The 26,471-nt window shown below is 40.7% G+C and overlaps 1 protein-coding gene across 1 annotated transcript in view; it reads right to left on the bottom strand.

Annotated features, from left to right (window-relative positions):
* cdh12a (cadherin 12a) overlaps positions 1–23,308 on the bottom strand; it is an 83,919-nt gene extending 60,611 nt beyond the window's left edge. Inside the window, exons 1-2 of the mRNA XM_077229254.1 lie at positions 22,817–23,308; positions 11,338–11,711 (exon numbers count right to left, since the gene is read on the bottom strand). Coding sequence (XP_077085369.1) covers positions 11,338–11,571 — 234 coding nt within the window. The 5' untranslated portion in view covers positions 11,572–11,711; positions 22,817–23,308. The remainder of the gene's footprint in view (positions 1–11,337; positions 11,712–22,816) is intronic.
* Between the last annotated feature and the right edge of the window lie 3,163 nt (positions 23,309–26,471).

Here is a 26,471-nt window from a genome sequence, read left to right as displayed (position 1 = left end):
GACCAACAGCTCTAAGCCGCTCATGAGCAGACTGACGTTGATTCTGTCCCGACGGCCCCGCCGTCAGGCCAGATCCCTCGGTCTGCCCACCGCCGAAGGCGCCCTCCCACAGCTCCCACCACGCCCGTTCACCCGGGCCGGCTCTGGGGGCCGCGGGCGGACGCCACAGCCCCTCTCCAGCCCCGCCCCCCGCTACACGCCGGGTTAAGCGGCGCTCCTGAGACGGGCTCCTCGGGGATGGAGCAGACTGAGGTCGACTCTGTCCCGACGGACCCGCCGTCCGCTCAGATCCCTCGGTCTGCCCACCGCCGAGGGCGCCCCCCCGCGGCCCCCACCCCGCCACGGTCGGACGCCAAAACAGTCCTCTCCAGCCCCGCCCCCCGCTACACGCCGGGTTAAGCGGCGCTCTTGGGATGGGCTCCTCAGAGATGGGACTCAGTTCTTTCCAGGAGCTGGTAGCAGGACCACTCCTTTCCCCGGTTGAGGGCCGGGGAAGAATCCTTATTCTCCAAAGAACTGACTCTCCCGTCTCTGAGTACAGAGAGTTCGGACGTCACAGAGCGCCGCCCACATGCCGTGCTCTCCTCGTCCCCCTCTGTCCCGGAGGGGGTTGACACGGCGTGCCATCCACGACCGCTTCGCCCCTGTCCCCCTCTGTTGCCAGACCCTTGACAGAGTAGGCCCCCGTGGAACGGGTTCGCACGGTCTCCTCCCCACTTCAGGGGAGTCCGCTCCACTTTGGTCGATGGCTATGCCCTATCATGAGAGCGGAGGTTGCTACCCTACTGGCGAAGGGTGCGATTGAGACTGTCCCTCCAGCCGAAAGGAGGTCCGGGTGTACAGCCCCTACCTCATTGTCCCGGAGAAGTCTGGTGGGTTACGGCCAATCCTGGTCCGAACCGCTCCCTTCACAGGCTGCCGTTCAAGATGCTCCTGGCCAAACGCATTTCTGGATGTGTGCGGCCACAGGATTGGTTTGCAGCGATCGACCTGAAGGACGCCTACTTTTATGTCTCCGTTCTCCTTCGACTCAGACCATACCTACGGTTTGCTGTCAGGGCACGCGCATATCAGTACGCTGTTTTCCCATTCGGGCTAGCCCTGTCTCTTCGCGCCTTCACAAGGTTGTTGAGGCTGCCTTTGTTCCTCCATGGGAACACGGGGTTCGCATCCTGAACTATCTCGGTGACTGGCTGTCTTAAGCTCACTCCTGAGACCAGGTTTGCGAATACAGGGACCCAGTGCTCCGGCACCTAGCTCGTCTGGGCCTTCGGGTCAACCGGGGAAGGAGTAAACTTTGCCCCGTGCAGAGGAGCTCTTTTCTCGGTTTGGACTTGGTCGCCTTCTCCACTCAGCCATTGCTGACTTGCCTGAGACTATCAAGCGCAAGAGTGCGGTTCCACTGAAGTTTCTTCAGAGGCTCCTGGGGCATATGGCATCTGCAGCCGCGGTTCGCCGCTGCAGATTGCTTCATATGAGACCGCTTCAGCTTTGGCTCCGCGACCGAGTCCCGAGGTGGGCATGGCAACACGGCACCCTCCGAGTACCAGTTACTCCGACCTGCCGTCAGACCTTCACCCCGTGGTTGAACCTCAGTTTTCTACGGGCCGGAGTGCCCCTGGAACGAACTTTGCGGCATGTTGTTGTAACAACAGATGCCTCCTCCACGGGCTGGGGTGCCATGTGCAATGGACGTGCTGCTGCGGGCTCCTGGACAGGACCCCGACGCCTCTGGCACGTCAATTGCCTCGAGTTGCTGGCCGTACGTCTTGCTTTGCGCCGCTTCCGGGCCGTGCTCAAGAACCAACACGTACTAGTCCGTTCAGACAATACCGCCACTGTAGCGTACATCAACCATCAAGGTGGTCTACGCTCCCGCCGTATGTCGCAACTCGCCCGCCACCTCGTCATATAGAGTCAGAAGCATCTGAGGTCGCTTCATGCCATTTATATCCCCGGAGCCCTGAACTGTTCAGCCGACGAGCTCTCACGGCTTCAGCCCCTCCCGGGAGATTGGCAACTCCATCCCCAGTCGGTTCAGCTGATTTGGGACCAGTTCGGGGACGCGCAGTTAGATCTGTTTGCCTCCTACGACTCGACCCATTGCGACCTGTATTATTCCCTGACCGAGGGCACGCTCGGCACGGATGCACTGGCGCCCAGCTGGCCGCGGGGCCGCAGATATGCTTTTCCCCCAGTGAGCCTTCTTGCGCAGACCCTGCGCAAGGTCAGGGAGGACGAGGAGCAGGTCATTCTGGTCGCGCCATACTGGCCCGCCCGGACCTGGTTCTCCGAACTAGTACTCCTCGCGACAGCACCTCCTTGGGCGATTCCCCTGAGTAAGGACCTCCTTTCTCAGGGACGGGGCACCCTATGGCACCCTCGACCCGATCTCTGGAACCTCCACGTGTGGCTCCTGGACGGGACGAGGCAGGTTTGAGTACCCTACCACCAGCGGTGGCGGCTACCATCACTTCCGCTAGAGCGTCGTCCACGAGACACGTCTATGCGTTGAAGTGGAACCTCTTCGTCAACTGGTGCTCTTCTCACCGAGAAGCCCCCCGGAGATGTTCGATTAGTGTCGTGCTTTCCTTCCTTCAAGATAGGCTGGAGCGAAGGCTGTCTCCCTCCACCCTGAAAGTCTATGTTGCCGCTATTGCCGCACACCATGACCTGGTCGAAGGTAAGTCTGTTGGAAGGCACGACCTGATCTTCAGGTTCCTGAGAGGAGCGAGGAGACTGAATCCTCCTCGCCCCCCTCTCGTTCCCTCTTGGGACCTCTCAGTGGTTCTAACTGCCCTGCGGAGTGCTCCCTTTGAGCCGTTGCAATCAGTGGAGCTTAAGTTCCTGTCTATGAAGACAGCGCTCCTGGTTGCATTGGCCTCCATCAAGAGGGTGGGGGACCTGCACGCATTCTCCGTTGACGAAGCGTGCCTGGAATTTGGGCCGGCTTACTCTCACGTGATCCTGAGACCCCGGCCTGGATATGTGCCCAAGGTTCCTACCACTCCCTTCCGGGACCAGGTGGTGAACCTGCAAGCGCTGCCCCCGGAGGAGGCAGACCCAGCCTTGGCACTGCTCTGTCCAGTACGCGCCCTCCGCGCCTATGTAGACAGGACGCAGTGTTTCAGGACCTCTGACCAGCTCTTTGTCTGTTATGGTGGGAAGCTGAAGGGAAAGGCTCTCTCCAAGCAAAGGTTGTCTCACTAGATAGTGGACGCCATTGCTTTGGCATACCAGCAGCAGGGTCGACCGTGCCCCCTTGGTGTGACTGCCCACTCCACCCGGAGTGTGGCATCCTCTTGGGCTCTAGCACATGGCGCCTCGCTAACAGACATCTGCAGAGCTGCAGGCTGGGCGACACCTAACACATTCGCCAGATTCTACAATCTCTGAGTGGAGCCAGTGTCCTCTCATGTACTCGCTTCAACCGGCTAGTACTAGACCCGCTCAGGTGTCTTCGCTTGCTCGCCATTCCACTCCACGGACTGGATACGTGCAATATTCTCCTCAGGTGAGCTTCCCCGAAAGCCCTGAGTTCCTCCAGCACTCCTGACGTTGGCGCCAGTGTCTATTGCCTGTGCGTCGGCTAGGTGCCTCCCGTGTGCATGGTCCCTCCCCTGAGCGACCCCCACATGTGTTTTTCCACTGTAAGCCTCTTGAGCATGTGTCTTTCCCTTGGCAAGCCATCTTGCCACCCCTGGGGTTGAAATATTCCACCTGCGGCTGGACACCCCAGTGTTCTCCATGTCTCCTTCGGGTCACATGTGTATTCTCTAAGTCCCCCCCTCTGGGTTGGCAGTAATTGCATATTTCCCCTGAACTTGGGATATGCTCCCCAGTGTACCTTGGTATTCCTGTGCTAAATAGGAGTCCTTCGTCCGTGCCAGTCTCACGGCAGGGATCTCAGATTTACGCAGGGCACTGGAAGACAGCTGAGAAGGTGGCGTGATTAGACTGGTAACCCCATTCGTCGTCATCCGACGTAACTCGGAGTGACAACGAAAGGGAACGTCTCGGTTACGTATGTAACCCTCGTTCCCTGAGTAGGGAACGGAGACGTTACGTCTGCCTGCCACTTTCCGCTGTACCGCGGGGATCGCCTTAGCTCAGTCTTGGCTCCTCAGCGAAGAAACATATCTGCTTGTTGCCGGCTTCCTCCTTTTATACCCACGAGGTGGGGCGGAGTTACGCCATGCAAATTCCGCAGACCCATGGCATTTCTTTGCCATTGGCTCGTTTTGTAATACTCGAAGTCGATAGGTGTTCTAAGCGAAACCCCATTCGTCGTCATCCGACGTAACGTCTCCGTTCCCTACTCAGGGAACGAGGGTTACATACGTAACCGAGACGTTTCGGGTAGTAACCCGAGCACAAATAAAAAACTACAAAATTCGACTGCTTTACGGCATACGTCACTTCCCCCACCACCCCAACTTCCTCAAATTCTGACGTGAGAGCCCAACTAGCTTTTGATACCCTTCTGTATGTTGTTGTCATGACCGAAGCAACAACTAAAAGGAAGAAGGCAAATGTTTTTTCAGAGGAGACTAAAAGAAAAAAAAGGGAGAGTGACAAATTAAAAGGCCGGACGAGGATCACTATTGTAGGGAGAGCAAGACAGTTTGAAGCAGATGGTGAGAGTGTGCGCGCGCGACCGTCTCTCTCTCTCTATGCTCGTTCTTTCAGTAACATGCACCTTGTCACAAGCGCAGCAGTCAGTCATCTGTAAAGTGTTTATAAATTTATAAATAAATCAGGGGGCTGACTACCGCGCGAAATGTAAAAGGCTGAATAACCAGCCCGTTCTCATCCTTTGGCGTCATACATATGACGCTTTGTACATTTCGTTGAAATCTTACGCACATGGCATCCTTTAGCATCAATATGAGACGTAGAACCCAAGGCGTCATACAGGTGACGCTTGTCTAAATCCAACGCACATGGCATCGTTTAGCGTGAATATGAGACGCAGATCCCAAGGCGTCAAAACCGTAACCCTACCCCAGACCTTAACCTACCCATAACAGTGCGTGTTATATTGACCCTAAAGGATGCCGTGTGCGTAAGATTTCGACGAAATGTCATATGGCGTCACCTACATGATGCCAAAGGATGAGAATGCGTTGGAATAACATGGCCTGGCCATGTTACGGAATCTATCTGGTCCTCCATTTATCTTCATGAATCAAGTAATGCTAATAGAGTAGCGAATTATCAATCTGGTAGCTACACTAACATGCTAGTTAACGATGGTTATTATAAATAATCTTTCAGGATAACTATGCTAATGTCTGCAGGCTGATAATCATGTTTGTTTATTTATTTTTCCGATGAAAGTGTCTTGCCTCAGGCTATAATGCAAATCGATTTTCTAATTTGCAGATTCATGGTAGCTTGATATTATAATATTGACGATATATGGCTATTACCACACAAACATTGAATTGAATTAGCATATCCGTTATGTAAAACAGTAGACAATAGGCTACTATAATGACGCTGGCTTGTAAACGTGAGCTACGCGATCTTTTGACGTTTGAAAAAAATAAAACCCATGAAATTATATTCATATGACATGCTGAAATAGTATATGCCAATGTACCTGGGATGAAGACATTTCATACGCAGTGTATCGGCTTGTCAACTAATGCACACGTGTATCGCCTGGTGTAACCATGACAGATTTTACGACAGTAGTAGAAGACAATACTGTTTCCCAACTGAAGGGGGACCCCGAGAGCAAAAACCGCAAAAACGACATAGTGTTGCTTTAAAGGGTTAGTTCACCCAAAAAATTTAAATTAGAGTTAGTAAAGAAAAGTAAGTAAAGGCATCTTTAAAATAGTCCAAGTGATTACAGTGGCTCAACCTTAAGTTTATCAAGCGATGAGAATAAAAAAATAAAAAATTAACGACTTTATTCAACTATTCATTTTCTTACGTGTGACTTTCATTCATTAATTCATATATATTTTATTTCATTCTTTTGAAAAAGAAATGAAAAGGAGCAAAAAGAAGATAAACTTATATTATCTGCCCCTTATCAACATAAGTCAAATTACAATTCCAAAAAGGTACGCTTACAACACACGTCTACTTTGCAGCACCAGTATGCAAAGTCATAAATCAAATATCACATTTCCCTGCTAAATAGATGCATTATATTTTCCTATTAGTAATGTTTTTACACTCTTCTTAAAAACAAAAAACGATATAGAAGTTTTAATTTCACTATTTAGATTGTTCCACAGACTGACACCTTGTATTGAGACACATCTTTCCTTTAATTTTGTTCTAAACTCGGGTTTCTGAAAGACTTCAGTTCCTCTTAAATTAAATTCACTAACTCTCTTGATGAATCTATTTTGCAATTTATCAGGTAATATTTTCAGATGAGCCTTATACATTATTTTTAGAAGACTATATTCTAATAAGTCATTGAATTTTAAAGTTTTTAACTGTATAAATATTGAATTTGTGTGGGCCCTATATTCACTTCCATTTACAACGCGAATGGCACGTTTTTGTAATTTAAAAACAGGTTCTATATAAGTCTTGTTTGCACTTCCCCATGCTTCAATACAATAGGTCAGATGTGGAACAATCAATGAATTATATAACAAAATTAAGGCACATTTATTAACAGATTCTTTTACTTTATGTAACACAGCTATAATTTGGGATACCCTAGATTTAACATGGTCAATATGGAATTTCCATGTCAACTGTTCATCAATCACAACACCTAAAAACTTAAATTCATGAGTCCTTTCAATCTGTACTCCTTGTACTGACAATGCTGCATCTAAATCCACATTTATACAACTAAAAATCATAAATTTTGTCTTACTGATATTTAAAGACAGTCTATTTGCGTTAAACCATCTAATAATTTTCCCAAACTCATACTCTACAACTTGTAATACCTCATTTATATTTTTGCCAGCATAAAATAAAGTAGTATCATCCGCAAACAAAATACATTTTAGTAACTTAGAAACATTTACTATATCATTCACATAAAGAAGAAAAAGTACTGGACCTAGCACCGACCCCTGGGGTACACCACAATTTATTGAACAATTTCTTGATTTTATGTTATTGATTTCAACAAACTGCTCTCTGTCTTTTAAATAACTTTTGAGCCACTGATGAGCTATACCTCTTATACCATATTTATATAATTTAATCAATAATATTTCATGATCTAGAGTGTCGAACGCTTTTTGCAAGTCCACGAAGACACTTACAGTAACATATTTCTTATCCATAGCATTGGTTATTTCTTCTACCAGTTCCAACATTGCTGTTGCAGTTGAATGATTTGACCGAAATCCATATTGACTATTTGTTAACAATTCGTTTTTATCCATAAAATTTTTTAATCTATTCACAAATAATTTTTCTAAGATTTTAGATAACTGTGGTAACAGAGATATGGGTCTATAATTCGAAACATCATTTTTATTTCCTTTTTTAAAAATTGGAACCACTTTGGCTATCTTCATACATTCTGGAAATTTCCCTGTAGTAAATGATAAATTACAAATATAAGTAAAAGGCTCAACAATAACGTCTATAATTTGCTTTATCAGTGACATATTCATATCTATATAATCATTTGACTTTTTATTTGCATATCCAGACACAATTTTCAAAATTTCACTCTCTTGTACCCTCTCAAGAAAAATGCTGTTTATACTATGTGGAATAATACTACCATCAATATTTTCATCTGGGATGTATTGTACTAAATTTGAGCCAATATTTGCAAAATAATTATTAAAATCATTTACAATTTCTTCTGTCGCATATTTATCTGAGTTATTCTTGGATATAAACTCGGGAGTAATAATTTTGGGCCTGCCTTTATGCATGACTGTATTTATTACGCCCCATGTGTTTTTGATATTGCCTTTACTTTTGTCTATCAGATTGGTATAATAATCCTTTTTTTGTCTTCTTATAATTGATACAAATTTATTTTTATATTTTTTATATCTGCACTCTGCATCTTCTGTTCTTTTTTTAAGAAACATTCTATACAGATAATTTTTTTTTTTACAAGCATTTTTCAGCCCATTTGTCATCCAAGGGTTATCAAATGATTTCTTCGCAGTTTGAACACAAATTTTGATTTGTTTACAGTTTTGATCATATAAATTAATTAGTGTCGTCATGAAAGCATTATAAGCATTATTTAAGTCATTCGTATATACTTGATCCCAGTTTTGCCTCTTAAGATCTTCTTTAAGATCCTCAATAGCTTTACTAGACTTGTCCCTTATGACAACGAGAGAGTTATCTTGCGTGGTCTTAATACAGAAATTGTCATAAATTGTAAATACAGGGAGATGATCACTCACATCTATTGTAAAAATACCACTTATAATTTCGCCGTGTATATTTGTATATATATTATCAATAATCGTAGCACTATGAGTTGTGATTCTAGTTGGTTTGGTTATCATTGGGCATAAACCTGCAGTTTCCATATAATTCCTAAAATCATTAGTTGCTATTTTGCTACCCAAATCTATATTGAAATCACCACATACAATTACTGATTTATTCTTTACATCGTCAAACAATTCTATTATTTTTTTTGTAAACAAATCAATAACAGACCCAGGTGGTCTATAAACACAAGTAATTAACACATTTTTTCCTTTGTCATTTATAATTTCTATCGTTAATGCTTCCATCAAATCAGTCACAGCTATGGTTTTATGCTCAACAACTTTACATTTCAATTTAGCATCAACATAGAGGGCAACACCTCCTCCACCTTTCCCCATCCTGTTTACATAAAACATGTTGTAACCATTGATCTGTACACTGTCAACTTGCATTTCCTTCAACCAGGTTTCTGTTACAGCAATCACTTTAAATGTCCGTTTTAAATCGCTAAGAAAGTTGTTAATCTTTGATAATTTACATTTCAGACTTTGGCTATTAAAGTGTATGATGGAAAATGCGTCATCGGAAAACCTTTGTGTAGTCCCATTGAACTCTTGTGCTGTAAAGTAGTGACATTCCCCAGGTGCTAGTATATTATGTGCAAAGACAGTTTCCATATCAAATATTTTATCACTGTTCATGTCAACATTTGGGACCATGATAGAAAAAAATGAGTGCTTTGGATGTCGAATAGACATTCTAATAAACCATACATGCCCAGTCCAACAACAAAATTAATCCATTGATCTGACCACAATTCCCATTTTGACAAGATTATATTCATTCCCACAGGGTTCAACATCGGCATATCTTGAGATGTATCAAAAATGCAAAAAGGAATATATCCCATTATTTAAATTGTTCTAGATCCATCAAATCTCTTAACATCACAACTTTAGCTTGTTCCGGATTTGACCCATTAAGTTGAATGAATACCTTACAATTCCTTGTCCATGTTGCCTTGATTTTACCAATTTTCCGCATGGAGCGGGCTTCTCTTGCAATATTTGCCGTTTTCTGCGTTAAATGCTCATTCAAATACACCGCTGTTCCTCTCAACTTTTTCCCTTGGCTCAGCTTTTCAGTTTTGTTTTTCCGATTTGTGAAGCGCAAGACAATTGCAGGCCTCGTCTTATCTTTACGTGGTAGAGTATGGCACGCCGAGATGGTTTTCGGATCCACATGTATATCCTTCTTTGTCAAAAATTGAAGAACTTGCCTTTCCAGTGTTTGCAAATCAGCTTTCTCCGCATCCTCGCTGACATTGCTACCACTTGCAACAGCTTTCGCATAAGACCGAGGTTTGATGGTCAATCCAGTAATTATTACATCCTCCATTCGCGTCTGTTGTTCAATGTTATCGAGCCTTCTCTCGAGTTCGTTGATTATTTTGTCTTTTGCGCTTATCATATCTTTCAGTTGTTTCACCTCTTCTACAACTTGCGTTAGCTTTGTCAGGTGTTCGGTGACTTTGACAAGTTCCCCAGACATATGACTAAGTGACTTGCGAATTTCTTCCATATCACTTTCCATTTTCTCAGTTTTCTTAGGCGGTGCCATTTCCACAATCTCCAAAACTTCTTTGAATTTCTTATAATTTAGCAAAACTAACCGTTGTAAACTCTTAAGTTTGCAGAGTTCTCACATAATGCGACCATCTTGGAACGTGACGACGTCCGTCCTGCCCGACTTAACATCAGAGGCCCACACTGTCACTTGTCTTTACTAACTTTTCTGTTCCGAAGATGAACGAAAGTCTTACAGGGTTGGAACAATATGAGGGTGAGTAATTACTGACAGAATTTTTGGGTGAACTAACCCTTTAACTTCTGAAGTGAAGAGCTTTGGTCAGGGCAGTTCATGTGTTGTAAACTCTGGTACAGTTTGCAGTTTGGTATGAAACATACATACTAACTCACGGAAGTTGTTGTATGTTTTTTTTTAGTCACACCTACTATAGTTTAATGCATTACTCCGCAGATTTGAATAAATTACATTCAGAAAGCAGCTAGCATTCTTCGCTTCTCTTGCAAATCTACGGCAATCAAACGTCTTTGCCATTCTGTTATTTGGTGGAAAATCCAAAGGAACAAATTTTAAAATAACACTTTGAAACGGCTGTCTTCTCCAGAGTTGGTACCCATAAACATATATACATAGATGCCTCATTTGCCTATATTTCTACCTGTAAGTGACAACATGCTGATCGAATGTGGCATCTACATAAAATGGTTGTTGCCTAGCTAAATGGTAAGCATCTTCAACTAGCTTATTACACACGGAGGACTCAAGTTGATGACGCAATCATACTGCAGTTAGAAACAATGATCTATATATATGAATGTAGATTCTCCTCTATTTATTATATTCAGAAATGTAAACATTTAAACTTTTATAGGTTCCATATTGCATTTTTTTTACATTTATGTAACAGGTTATATAAATATAATTTAAAGCATTAATTAAAATGTGTATGTTTACATTTAAGATTCTGTCAATTCATCCATTTTGGATGTTTCAGCATAGATACGAATGTAAAAATTAATGTAAACTTTACGGACAAATATGCACATTTCAATGCATGGCTAAAAAGTTCTCCAACATTATGTTTATTTTTATCTTATGATAACATTTTTTTCTCTATCTCAATTGCACCATCTGGTTGCTCAAACCATGAACCATGATATGTGGTTTACTTTCAAGCAACCAAACACTGGTCATGAACATAGAAGTGAAGATAAAAGAAGAATAAGAATAACTAGAAGCAGCGAGTTCTAGTTCAAGCCTTTGAACTCCCCCACAGTTTTATTCTCAACCTATTCTCAATATCTTTGGCCCAAAGCCTCGGCTCTGAGAATATTTTTTTCTTCTTACCTTTCCGACATACTGCGGATCAGATCCCATGTATTCCTCTAGAACAAAGAACTGGTTCCACACCCATCCTCTCTTGACTCTGTGAACTCCCATCATGCCATGTTTCCTGTGTGCCATCAGGTTCCTGTGCTGCTCCTTACCCATCCTGCTCTGGGATGAAGAGTGGAGGGGAGAAACAAAGCTTTTGTCTAAGAGGCACCAGAGGAACAGCAGCAGGCAGTTCCCCATTAGCATTGGAACAACCTTTAGATGCAAAGATGGACACAGGTGACTTTTATGATGAAGGCAAATAAGCGATGAATCCAAAGCCTTGGTGGCACACAACAACTAACATCCATGGGATTCCTGGGGTGCTTGAAATTTTAGTTAACCTCCTGCAAGAGAAAATAAGCAACATGACTTTAAATCATTGAAATTATGAGGGTTTGTAGTGTCTGGGTATCATGTTGGCATGCAATGAAAGCAGAAGAAGGTCAAACTGTCTGTTATGCTTATCTTTGCAGTGTAAATCTTTGTCTGCTCAGCTACAATGTAATCTCACTTGAAGGGCTTTACAAATACAGGAAATCTGAGTAAATTTGCTCACTCGAGTTCGTTTAGCACATTTAGCACTGGGAGGTTTGAGAAACAAGCATGTAAAAGAGACTGCAAGAACAAGGAAGTTTGGCAAGAGTTGAACAACTGTCGGCAGACTTCCAGGACTATCCTGGATATGTAATTCTGTGCTCATTTTTAGTGCATTAGTCTTGAAAATTAGGTGGTCCCACTTGAATAGTAGGGTTGTTTTTGACCTGGAAACACAGATGTTAAGGCACAAGAAGCACAAACCAGTCCAGATGTTTAGGGTCATAAATCAGACAACTTTTCTCTTAATCACCCTCTAAATGGAAAGATCTTAATAATTATGAACAAGAGGACTATATTTCACAAGTTGTACCCAATGTTATGAGAATTAAGGCAGTAGTTGGCCACTGTAGAAAATGCAACCATATCTTTACAATTTTGATTGGGTAGCAGATGGAAATATTTTATACTAATTAATATGCTACTGTGTCTGGAGGAGAGATATAGAATGAGGCCACTTTTAGACCTTGCCATTCCTTTTTAAACAAAGTAGGAAATCTTCCGCTGGCTCTAAAGTTATTAAGTGAAGCTGTTCAAATCAGTGAATCAATAAAAGTCTGCAGAACAAATAACAGAGCTTATTCTCAAATATCAAACTGTACTATTATTAAAGAAATAAGCTACAGGAGACACATGTGAGATTGAATAAAGAAAACTACACATCCAGCAAGTATATAATATACAGTACATCCACTATAATGGCTATGGAAAATGATACTTCCACCACACACTTTAAAATAAAGCCACCGTTAAATGCTGATCTTCACTGACTCTTTCTGCAGGTTATATTGGTAGGCCAGTGAATCAATCGCTCTAGCGATTTGCTCGAAAACACGTAATCATTCAGGAACGAAACAAGGGATTAGCTATGCATGGAATACCATAATAGTACTCTTGCTATATTTTATTTAGATACGGTAGGAATAGTAGATACATAAACTATTTCAAACACATTTAATCATTCACTCAAACAATTCTTAAAAAAAAACAGATTCAAATCAAATAAATGAATGTCTTTATGAGTGAGTCACTGAATCATTTGCACATCGGATTTGTTCAAAACACTGATTCATTCAGAATGCCACAGCAGTGTATTGCTCGGAGAAACAGTTAGTTCTGCTATGGACTATAGACAAAGAAACTGGCAATATTGTGTCTAAAATGTGACTTACTCTCTGTTAACTTGTTGTTTAAGCAGCATCACACAGTTGTAGTTACATATGTTGAAAAAAACCCTCAGGAACCAGACTCAGATGGGGAATCTGCCACTAGAAATGCCATTAGTGTATACAGTAAATAGAATAAGTAATACAATATGTACATTAAATAAATTAAATTAAATTAAATAATAAAAATACTAAATTAAATAAAAAAAATAAAAAAATGAGAAGTATAGTGTTGTGAAATCACTGCAATGTGCTTCTCATATTTTGTGTTTTTTATTGCATCCTAGTGATCTGAATTTGGCTAATTATGTATTATTTATTTATTTTATTTTATTTAATTTAATAAATGATTATTATGCGTATAATGCTTATAAATGCTTATAATGCTTATACTGCTTATAATAAAGCATATATAAATGCTTATAATGCTATGCCCCAACTGAATACATTGGTTGGTAATGCTTTAGATTACAGCCCGGAAAGTACTGAGTAATTAAAGCAATTTTACAGTGTAAGTTTCGGCAATTATGGTGTACCTATAAAGTACTTACTAAATAAGTAATAAGGGAAACATTTTGGGAATAAAGGGGTAACAACCAGGAGAATTAAATATTCATACTGTAAGTATTATATAATTAAGGGTTACTTATTATACTATTATGATACAACAATCTTACATTTGGGAGCAAGAACATACACTGCATAGCTTTTTGTAATAATTGTGTACCAATACAGATTGTGTATAGGCTTTTTTAAAAATTACAGGGTCCATATCTATGCATTTATACAGAAATCTTTTTTAACAAAAGTGCACTGAAAACTAAAACTAGTGCAACCTTTGCTTACATATTGGGGAAAGATACTCTTGTCTCATGTAGTGGTGCTTGTTACCCTCTTGTTTCAAGTACAATAAAAAGACATACACACAATCTTCTATCACTGACTTGGAAACCTTTATTTGAAAAACTACTAAATTCAGAACACTTCTTTTTCGTTTAAAACTGCTATTTTTAATCAACAATTCATTTCAAATGTTTAAGCCTTGACAGAAAGTTACACGTTTTTTACCCCACTTTTTCTCTTGCTTGGCTTCTTCCTCTTGTTCCTCTTCTTCATTTTCTTTCTTTCCACTGATGAATGTTTTATTATTATGTATTAAATGCAGAAAATGCAGTACACCCGGAAATATGTCCTCACCATTTACTCATCTTTTACCCTCATGTCATCCGAGATGTATACGACTTTCCTTCTTCAGATTAACACAAATGAAGGATTTTAGAAAAATAAAAAAGACATCTCTGGGAATACATATAATGCAAGCTCATGTGTTCCTAAAAGTTGGAGCATCAAACAGCACACACGGCAATAACTGTTAGTAATTCAATGGATGGATCAATGTCTTCTGAAGGGAAGCGATAAGTGTTTGTAAGAAAATTTACAATATTTTAAACTTTTTTAACTGTAGACTATCTCTTCAGACTAACTGCAATAAGTTTTTTTTGGAAATAAAGGTTTCTGAGTCAGTCTAAGATAGTCTGTATGTGTTTTCATTGTACTTACCTTACTAACTACATGGAACAAGAGGGTAACAAACACCACTTTAATTTATGGCCCGCAATGTCACACCTAGCCTCTAACTACATGGAACAATAGTATATTTCCCATTATTTTAATACAATTGCAATAGTTACTTGCCTTGAAACATTTACACAATAACTGTTTAAATGCATATATATGTACCCTGTAATTTTAAAAAAGCCTATACAATATCTATCGGTACACCATTATTACAAAAAGGTACACGGTATACATATTATGTTCTCGCTAAGTTGCTCCCAAATGTAAGATTGCTATATCATAATAGTAGAATAAGTACCCCTTAGTTATATACTTCTTACAATATAAATATTTTTTTAGTTATCCTGGTTGTTACCCCTTTATTCCCCAAACTTTACATAATTGTTCCCTTATACTTACATGTAAGTATTTTATAGGTACACTATAATTACCAAAAGTTTCACTTTAAATTTGTCTTAATTACACAGTACTTTCGGGGGCTGTAATCTTAAAAGCGTTATCTTTTATTTAAATATGATTTTATGCTGCAACATGCAAAACATCTATGTAGACAAAGAGGGCAGGATAACAAATAGTATAAGCTAGTGCAACATCAATTGCCAAACAGACCACCAAGCAGAGCAAATGATTGCAATACGAATCCCTGCAGACCTCTTGTGTGCCGTGGTAGTGAGATGTCTTATGGTTGGCAGGACATTGTGTCTCTGCAGCAATTTTATTTTTCCCCACGGAGAAACCTCAGCAATTGTCTCAACACTTAACAAGCTCAAGTGCAGTGTACCCAGGAAGAGCATTTTCAGTGTCTGTCCAAAGGTCATCACACAATAAAAACTGTGCCCTCATTATTTTAAACTTTACTTTTTTTTTTTTTTTTTTTACTATGAAAGTTTATTGCCAGTCTGTGGCAAATTAATGAACTGGTGTATTCTGGCTGACATAATGTAATGTGAGTGAATTTACTCTTTGGTTCTGTTGCTGAATAAACATGCGACATTCTAGCATGCATCACCCAGCAGATTCACTGAAATTGCGCTGTCATATCACGTTAGAAACGGAGGGCTGTTAGCAGAGGCTGAGGACGCAGAAACTAGAGACACACAACCAACTGATGTCTCAGAAAGGACAGGGAGACACACACTGGCATGTCTCCACTGAAAGTGCTAAATATATGAAATGATACTCTTTAATATGTTTCTCAGTACTGCTTTAAAAGCCTAAAAGCACTGTGCCTCGCTTCTTTGGAGCAGAGAAAGATATGCAAATGAGGGAAATCATATAATTAAATCTTAAAACTTTATTCAACAATGTAAAGTTGAGAATTCCCCTGTGATTGAAGGGGATTCCAATTACCAATCATGTTAACTCCGTAAAGCTCATCCAATTGAAAGCCATCAAGTTTAGACACATGAATTAGGCTGCAGTAGAGAAAGGAAAGTCTGTATTAACATTTGGGCTTAAAGTCGGCGTGAAACGGAAGTTACGACAGTTTTTTCTTCCCTTTTGTAAAGCATTGTCTGAGTGAGACAGCTTTTTTAACAAGAAAAAAATGTAGGACAGGACTTGATTTTGTCCATCGGGAATTTATTGGATCGTGGTGGATGTTGTTGCATATGAATTTAAAAATAAGGATGTGCAAAGATATTTGGTGCACAGTTTGTGAATTGTGGCGCACCTATCATGGCGTGTAGCTTGGATATGGTGATTTGAATTCATTTGGAACTATTTTCATTAACAAAACAAAAATAGACAAAGGACTGGAAGCTCTAAAATTTACTGTAGGTTAATGTATGTAATTTCTTGTTTATTGAACTGTTGAATAAAAGCAATCATCTTGTTGGTTAGAATATCACAGCTTCATGTTGCAATACAGTATTTCTTATTTGCAAGTCATTCAGAGGATACTTTCTCAGTAAATGCTAAACTAACCTGCGTGTGTGAGTCTGAGGGAGAATAGTGACACAAGCGGAAATAAGGTTTTGAGGCATATATAAGAGTCAGTATATTGTACTGTTATGTATCAACCATTCTGCCAGAGAAATGTCAAATGTGTAGCCTATTTCTGCAAATTTCCATTGGACAAGAGAATGTAAACATGAGTTGTAAATATTAGATAAGAGCTAGAACCTAAAGACAAACCGATATATTGAATCCATCAAATTAAAAAAAGCCATCTACCCTGAATAAGGTCTGTTATTGCTTCACATCTGTGTATAGTGGGGAAAGGCATCAGTGTAACATGTCAAATTACATTTAAACATCTGCCGTTGTTGATTTTGCTTCAGTTTCAAGATTGAAATGGATTGCTAGGCTATTTCTTTATTTTTTTATATATTTTTTTTATCATATTGTTGATTTATTCATTCCTTCTGCCCTGACACCTTCTCTGAAATTGGATAAGTTGCCCAATGTATTAACTGCCCTTGGCCGACTCTAGCCCCTCAGAGAAAACATTCAAATCCCTTTTTCATTTGTGCTCAACAAGAGGGCATGGCAGACACAACATGGTTAACCCAGCAGAACTTAGAAGCGCACTTCACAGGGCCAAGTCTTTTGATTCTCAAGGCATTTTGAAAATAGATGTGTGGGTGTGCATGCAAGTTGTGCATTTCGTGACTTTAGGGCACATGGGTTTCTGAACTTTGTGTTCTTTTGCTAGTATGACTGTATGTCTGCCCTTTCATGCTTTACTGCTTTCTTTTTTGCATGAGTGATTGTCATATTAATAGGTTGCATTAACATTTACCCATAAGGATGAGAAAAATTAGGAAAAATAAAAGGTTATTTGGACATATTAAAATTTTTTATAATTATTATTATTTTTATATAGGGTGAATAACTTATTTTTAATCCCCTAGTTAACACAGGAATAGTGCAATATTACCCCAGAAAATGCCCGATCGGGTCAGTACTCTCCTTCCTCCAAGAAGGGTTGGAACGAAGGCTGTCTCCTTCCACCCTGAAGGTTTACGTGGCTGCAATCTCTGCGCACCAAGACCTTGTGGAGTCGAAAAAGGTGGGACAGCATGACTAAGGACTAAATCCTCCTCACTCCCCTCTTATACCCTCTTGGGACCTCACATTGGTATTATCTGCCCTGCAGAGAGCTCCCTTTGAGCCTTTCCGATCAGTGGAGCTTAAGTTCCTGTCTATGAAGACAGTGCTCTTGGTCGCTTTTGGCCTCCATCAAGAGGGTAAGGACCTGCAGGCATTTTCAGTTGACGAAGCGTGCCTGGAATTCGGGCCAGGTAGATCTCACGTGATCCTGAGACCCCGGACTGGATACGTGCCCTAGGTTCCCAACACTCCTTTCAGGGACCAGGTGGTGAACCTACAAGAGCTGCTCTTGGAGGAGGCAGACCCCAGCCTTGGCACTGCTCTCTCCAGTACGCGCCCTCCACGCTTACGTAGACAGAACGCATTGTTTCAGGACCTCAGACCAGCTCTTTGACTGTAATAATGGGAAGCTGAAGGGAAAGGCTCTCTCCAAGCAATGGTTGTCTCACTGGATAGTGGACACCATTGTCTTGGCTTACCAGACGCAGGGTCGACCATGCCCCCTAGGTGTGAAGGCACACTCCACCTGGAGTGTGGCTTCCTCCTGGGCTTTAGCGCATGGCGCCTCGCTAACAGACATCTGCAGAGCTGCAGGCTGGGCGACATCCAACACATTCGCAAGATTCTATAATCTCCGGGTAGAGCCAGTGTCCTCTCATGTACTCGCTTCCACTAGCCAGTGAGTAGGACCTGCTTGGTGTCATGGCTTGCTGCGCCATTCCACTGCATGGACTGGATACATGCAATATTTTACTCAGATGAGTTCTTCTTAGACCCTGAGTTCCTCCTGTAATGTCCATGCCGTCACCAGAGTACATGCTCGGTCGGTCAGCCCTCGTGATTGGCTAGGTGCCTCCATGTGCATGGTTCCCCCATTGGGCAACCCCCATGTGTGTATTTCCATGGTAAGTCTCCTCCGAGCACGTGTCTTTCCCTTGGCTCGAGGTTGAAACTTTCCACCCTGCCGGCTGGATACCTCTGAGTTCTCCATATGCATCCCGTACTCGGGTCATATGTGTATTCTAAGTCCTCCCTACGGGTAGGCGCTGTGTTCATATTCCTCCGGGGATATGCTACCCAGTGTACCTTGGTATTCCTGCGTTAAGCTTAGCCCTTCATCCGTGCTAGTCTCATGACAGGCAGCTCACTCTTGCGCAGGGCACTAGAAAACAGCCGCTGTGGCGGTGATTAAGTTGGGACCCCCATTTCATCAGTCACTGACGTAACTCTGATTAACTAAACGAAAGGGAACATCTCGGTTACGTATGTAACTCTCGTTCCCTGAGGAGGGAACAGAGACGTTACGTCCCCCTGCCACAACCTCTGTACCGCTGGAACAGCCTGGAGTTCAGTCTCGGCTCCTCAGCATAACATAATGCGAGATTGCCGCGCTCTTCCTTTCATACCCACGCGGTGGGGCGGAGTTGCGCTATGCTAAATTCCGCAGACCCATGGCATTGTTTTGCCAAGGTGATAGGCTGCTAAGCGAAACCCCCATTTCGTCAGTCACTGATGTAATGTCTCCATTCCCACTGATGTAATGTCTCCATTCCCTCCTCAGGGAACGAGGGAGTAACCGAGACAATCCTTTTATTTCTATGATATGAAACATGGATTTTTGTTATTTTGTTTTTGCTGTAAATGAAAGTGTTTTTTCTCTGTGTCACTATACACAAAGATGTATAGGCTAACGTGAGACTAGCGTTTGAGCTCCATAAACTCCATATCTTTGTGTCAAACCTGATGTTCTCCAGCATGATTTGAGATGATCCAAGGAGCATCAAGAAGCATCAAGGAGCTTCAACTTCTGACTGTCTGTACAAGTTCACAAGATCAATATAACAAATTTGATTAGTTAGATTAGATTAGTGATCTGACACATTTATTGTTCTTTTTACATAATACCCTTTTTATTTTCCGATTTAAATTAAATTTTGAATACATTTTTTTTTATTGTGGTCAGACATTATGGCCACCACATCTTGGAACACAAAAATAAACTACAATGTCTACTTGTGTAGTTCTATAAATTGCTGTTAAAAGTACAATATATTATGTAAATATGGCTTTTGTTGGTTATTTCTCCAGGTTACATTGTTGGCATATACAGGACAGTATGGGTGTATTTTTGAATAAAGTGTTTGTTCTGATAACCTGGTTATGATTTAGGTTGATTTGAGCATGAATTCCCTCATGTTTTTGGAAGAGCAGACACTCATGACCCTTGAAAGCTATTTGTTCCATACACCCTCACAGTGTCATGATGATTTCTTATTCTGTTGTGTTTGGAACAGTAGAATGATTTATCATACCTTGAGTTTCATGGCCAATATCGAATTTCAACCAACATCCAGTAAAAGACTGAGTGGTACTAAGACCTAGTTGGTACTTAACTAGTGCTTAAAGGGATAGTTCACCCTAAACTGAAAATTCTGTCAGTAATTACTCACCCTCATGTTGTTCCAACCCCGTAAGACCTTCGTTCATCTTCGAAACACGAATTAAGATATTTTTGATTAAATCTGAGAGTTGGTTCACTCCTCCATAGGCTTCTAAGGGATTGAAACTTGCCAGCCCCGAAAAGTTATAAAAGACATCGTTAAAATACTCCAAGTGGCTCAATCTTAAGTTTATCAAGCGACGAGAATACTTTTTGTGCGCAAAAAAACCCCTAAAATGACGACTTTATTTCATAACGACTCGAGGCAGTTCACGTAGTGTTATAGCGTAGTGCTTCGGTGTTGTACGTCACACACATCACACACATGACCAGCGTCGGCCAATAGTGATCCTACGTATGACGTAGCACTACGCTTTTACACTACGTGAACTGACTGGAGGCCCACAGAGAAGGAAATGAATAGTTGAAATAAAGTCGTTGTTTTTGTTTGTTTTTTCCCACGAAAAGTATTCTCGTCGCTTCATAAACTTAAGATTGATCCAATGTAGTCACTTGGACTATTTTAACGATGTATTTAATAACTTTTCGGGGCTGGCAAGTTTCAATCCCTTAGAAGCCTATGCAGGAGTGATCCAACCTTCAGATTTAATCAAAAATATATTAATTTGTGTTCAGAAGATGAACGAAGATCTTACGGGGTTGGAACAACATGAGGGTGAGTAATACTGACAGAATTTTCCTTTTTGGGTGAACTATCCCTTTAAAGGAACAGTTCACCCCCCAAAATTAAAATTCTGTCATCATTTACTCACTATCATGTCATTCCAAAACATTCCAAACAATATATATATGTTGAAAATTCTGTCATCATTTACTCACTATCATGTCATTCCAAAACATTCCAAACAATATATATATATATATATATATATATATATATATATATATATATCACACAGAAGAAATCAATTCATATATATATATATATATATATATATATATATAGTAAATTATAAGATGTTATAAAATTTAAAAAAAAAATGTAAAATATACAGTAAGCTTATTTTTAATATCTCTTTTCGACACCTCTTTCTCAGTGTATCTCTCATTCTGTTTTTAGTCACCACATTAATGCAGGATGTGGTAAATAAAGAGATGTGTTTAATTGTGCTGTTGTCCTCTGAGTCTGAGATCCAATGAAACGGTGTGTCTAATCTCATATTCACAGAGTTATTGGCCCTTCCAAATGAAGCCCAAGAGAGCAACCTAGACACTGATATACTGCCGTTTGAATGTCTGAACAAACATAGCTGTCGTTAAGACCATGAACAATGGCTTTCCATGGACTATTATCAGCTGAGGTGAGATGTTGAAATCTGTGCCATTGGGAAATGGAGAACAAATGTTATTGTGTGTTAATTTAGCGGCAAATCAATGTTGAATGGATCCCTTGTCAAATGCAGATATGTACATTCCACTGTTTTTATTATGGAAACAATGGGGCAATTATGCAAACACACAGGAATACAAAACAATCAAACACAACAGTGCAGTCCATCTTAGGGACCATTTCAAACATAGAATCATCCATCATTGTTCTATGTGGCATGAGGCAACTCAGATATACTTATGCTTGGGCAGAACATTGTGATTCTAATTGTAGTTTACAGGAAATGACTGAAGATTTCAGGTTGACTTATTTTATGGGATCTTTTTTCACCTCCGGCATGTGCAGTGTCATTATTTGTTTAGTTAACTTCTCTGTTTGATACCTGAAACAAGGTTCTGCACTGACAGTATGAGAGCACAATGATCATTGTCTGCCATTTTTATTCCGAATTTGCTTTCCATCCCCGTTGCCCTGAAGATAAAATGCCTGATGTTAAAATTCATGAAGAACATCTTTGAACCATACGCAATCTGTCTGTGCAAAATCTTAAAGGGACAGTTCACACAAAAATGAAAAGTATTTTACTCACACTTATATCAGTCAAAATCTGTTTGACTTCCTTTCTTCTGTTGAACACAAATGTTTTTTTAGAAAGTCAATGGGGACCCTATTGGCTTTGATTGTATGGACAAAAAAGCACTGAGACCTTTTTCAAAGTATCATCTTTTTAGTTCCGCAGAACAGAGAGAAAATCATACAGATTTAGAACAACATGAGTAAATGATGACAGAATTTTCATTTTTGGGTTAACTATCCCACAACATATATAATGTAGTTTATTCTTTAATATGGGAAGAAATTCATAGGAAATCTTTTCTTATTCATAACAGCACTCACTTAGGATAAATATTTTACCCATCACCAGTGCATCACCAAGAGCTGATCCCTAGCATCTGCTCAATGGCTGCAAGCTGCCCATCACATGCTTTAGTTAGATCTCAATAACACTCACACATTACGCATATCTACATGAGCACTTGTCTTTTACAGGATGTCTCATTCCATAGTGATAATAAAAAGTGGTTGACTCACATTTCACTACTTGTAACAACCTCTGATCGCACAACAACTGCAGGAGCTCCCCATTGGCAATTCAATTTTTGGAATTTCTATAGTTTGCTTTTACTTCACATTTAATCTGAAAGAAATTCTCTTTGTGTTCACTTTAAAACAGGCTGTTTAAATACAAAAAAAAATTGCACATACCTTCCAAACGTCCCACAAAGTCTCTGGAGAATTCAAGCGGCACAATCCAGACCTCCAGTCGCTATTGCAGTAAACTCTTCGGTCTTGCAGACACGCTCTCTTTCTGGTCTTCTCCTCAATCACTCTCTGTAATGCACTCACCCTCTCTCTCTCTCTTTGGCTCTCTTTAACTTGCCCTGTCTTTCTCTTACACACTGTCGCTACCTCTCTCATCTGAGAATTGTGCAGAGCCCTGTGAAAACAGAATGAGGGGGAGAGCAAAGCGCTTGCTGAATTCAGTATTCACCCCTGCAGTGTCAAGGGGACAGAGAAGAGAGAGAGAGAGAGAGAGAGAGAGAGAGAGAGAGAGAGAGAGAGAGAGAGAGAGAGAGAGAGAGAGAGAGAGAGAGAGAGAGAGAGAGAGAGAGAGAGAGAGAGAGAGAGAGAGAGAGAGAGAGAGAGAGAGAGAGAGAGGCTGGCTGGCTGCTGTAACGCTCATGTGCGCTCAGGACTGATGTTCTCGGTACAGGGATCCTGTGGGTGTCAGAGGCTGTTCGTCCGGCATTTCTTCCCTCCCAGAGATTGGATCTCCACCCCCTTTAATATGCCAGATTAATAAGGGTCCCACTATAGTGCTCGGCGTAGTCAGCTTTGCTGTGTTACCCTCAAGGGATATAGAGCTTTTCAGTAAGCTAGCTGGCAGATTTTTGTCACATTGACTTGTTTTCACCTTGCTCATGAACGTCAAACATTGGTATAGCCTATTCTCGAAATCTCGCTAATTCAATTTTCCTACTTTGTTTGGCTTATTTCACTCTGTGTTAATAACTTATGTGTGAATCCCTGGATGTGGATTGACCCAATTGAATAGACTTTTAAAAGTCTTTAGGATGGGGGTGGGGGAGGCTTTAAGATGGAGGTCAGAGGTTCTGGTGGTGCATACATGAATTTTTGATTACACTTGTGTTATCAGTTGTCCTGCTTATCCACAAAGCAATTGGATGGACAAACCAATATGTCGTTCACAAAGTTTAACAGTCTCTTGCCTGTAGAGTTATTGTTTAATAACGTTTTATGCTTATTATACATGAAGAGCATTACTTTGTTCAAATGAGTTTTCAGTGTGAAAACTCATTGGAAGCTTGAGGATATCCATGCCTAAATAGAAATCAAGTAACAAAATGCAGAATCGTTTTATGCATTGGCAGCAGTTTATGACAAAAACTCAGATAAAAAGATCAATTCTGCTTCAATTCAATTCATTTAAATTTAAATAATATATTAATATTAATAAAATAAATAAATATAACAATTTCTTAGCGGTGAAGAAAGTTTAGGGCAAAAATGAATGATACCTTGTTGATTTATCGTGTCATTTTTTATTAGGACACTGTGTTATGGCGCTTTTCCACTGCATTGTACAGCTCACTTTTGGGAGGTTTTCCACTGTGTACAGTACCTAGTACCTTGAGGTTCCAAGCGAGCTGGACTGATACTAAAATGTGATATGTAAACACTGCAGACCACTGATTGTTCAAAGAGATTCGTCAATATCAGCATCATTGGATTTGCCATACGAGAAACCACCAACAGCCACTGTCATTTGTTCACACAACTTTTTTAAATGACTTGCTTTAAACGACTATCGCACGCAACTTGAAAAAAGAAATGGCTGTATCGTAGTCAGTAGATGAGACAACTATAATGATCAGTCTATAATCCCACCCACTTTGAAGCGGTACTAAACTGCAGTGGAAAAGCAAACCGAGCCAAAGTAAAGTGAGCCGAGCCGTACCACGCAGATTCAACTATTAATGAATTGAAGAACAAAAATATTAAATTTATTTTGCCTTGAATATTATTGTTAATTTGCAACATCATCATAAGCAGAATATTCAGTGGTGAATAGCCCTGCAGCCGTTCTCAAGTCACATATCATAAAAAGTGTTAATTTCCATCTGAAGCATCTCACATCATCTCTCATTCTTTTTTAAACACCCAATGTGGTCCAAGAATCTCACAGAACTCAACCATAAGTACATCATTCAGCTTGAGCAAGTAAACATAAAAGGAAGTGCTTGAGGTGAACACAGATTAATGTTCAGTGTGTAAACAGCAAAATGGAGTTTAAAGCTATGTGCTGAGTCTTTGTAGTTTAGATCAAGATGCAACACAATCAAACATCACTCATACGCACACAACCACTAAATAGCTATGTCTACAACCTAGTAAGTAGCTAAACAAGCCACCATTATCTTCTGTAATTTGACCAACAACTGAGACTCTAATTCTGGTCCGGCTTTCCATTTACTTACAACCTACGGATGCAAAGCCATTGAGCATGTGAATGGTGTGGCTAAAATGCACTGGGCAATACAGAGTGTTGTAATTTGTGTTTCTGGGTTTCTTCATCACAAACACTTTACCTTAATTTACTGCTGGTCAGGCATTGGTGTGAATCCCCGAGTCTGATCATCCTCGGAGCAGATGGCATGGCAAGCTTCCATCCGGAGTTAGACTAAGAGATAATCCTCACAACACATGGTCGGCTATAACAGAGAGACTCTTTTTTGAGTGAGGGTGGTCCAAGTGTGGGGGTAGAAAATCTCTAAAGTTCTGCAATTTTCATTAGTTGCCAAACCATCAAGGCATTGAGATCATTCAGGCTTCCAGGTGTGAGACAAGCTTCTACTGGATACGGTCTGTGATCACTAAACTACTCACACACACTGTAGTGTACTGAAAGAGACTAATGTTAACATATATTCCCTGCTTACACCTGGTGAATCTGATTAGCATCCAGTGAATCTGATCACAGCGAGGGTTAGTAAAGGAGGTCCAAAATGTTGTATGATCTGATCACTGAAACCACATTCAGAGGAAGTCGGAACCACATGTGAAGAATGCATTACGTAATACAAACAAAAATTAGCATTCTTGCTCCAAACATCACATTGGCAGTGATATTGGAAAGTATACGTATGTGCTGTTTTAAAAAGTAAAAAAATTAGCAGTAATGACCAGGTTTATCAAGACCAGGTTTATACTTGTAAAGCCTGCATTGTGGGAGAAAATGTGAGGGTTGTGTTTAGGGGGTAGGGTGAGCTAAATCTGACAGACTCTCCATTTGGAGACATCAACATTTATAAAAATAAATTAGATAAAGTTTTTGTTTATTATAGTAATTTTAACAAGTAAGTAATTTAAAGGCAGGGTAGGCAATTTCAGATAGGCTACCTAAAGCAAACGTAGCTTTGAAAGCATAAGATCCCATCCTCCCTTCAAAGCCATTCCTCCAAAAAAAATTACTTCCACACTACTCTTTAACAGTTTGGTCCCATTAATATTTTATTACTTTTATTCAGCAAGGGCAGATTAAATTAATCAAACATGACAGTAAGGACATCTATGTTACAGATGATTTCTATATTTTAAATTAATGCTGTTCTTTTGAACTCTCTATTCATCAAATAATCTAGAAAAGAAAAAAAATACATTTTCCACAAATATATGATGCAGCACAACTGTTCCCTTTCAAGGGAACTCGAGCTGCGTTGAGACGCGGTGGGAACGCTCTGCGTGATTGCGTCATGAAGCACGTGTATAATCAGTCCAATGGAAGAGCGAGACGTCATAGGCGGGTGACGTCATAGACCAGGAAGCTATAAAGCACACC

This window comes from Siphateles boraxobius, unplaced genomic scaffold, assembly GCF_051911475.1.
Source record: "Siphateles boraxobius isolate OS27281-9 unplaced genomic scaffold, OSU_SipBor_1 1, whole genome shotgun sequence".
Classification (NCBI taxonomy): domain Eukaryota; kingdom Metazoa; phylum Chordata; class Actinopteri; order Cypriniformes; family Leuciscidae; genus Siphateles; species Siphateles boraxobius.
Note: the sequence above shows the minus strand (reverse complement) of the source record. Positions and strands in the feature narration are given on the sequence as shown.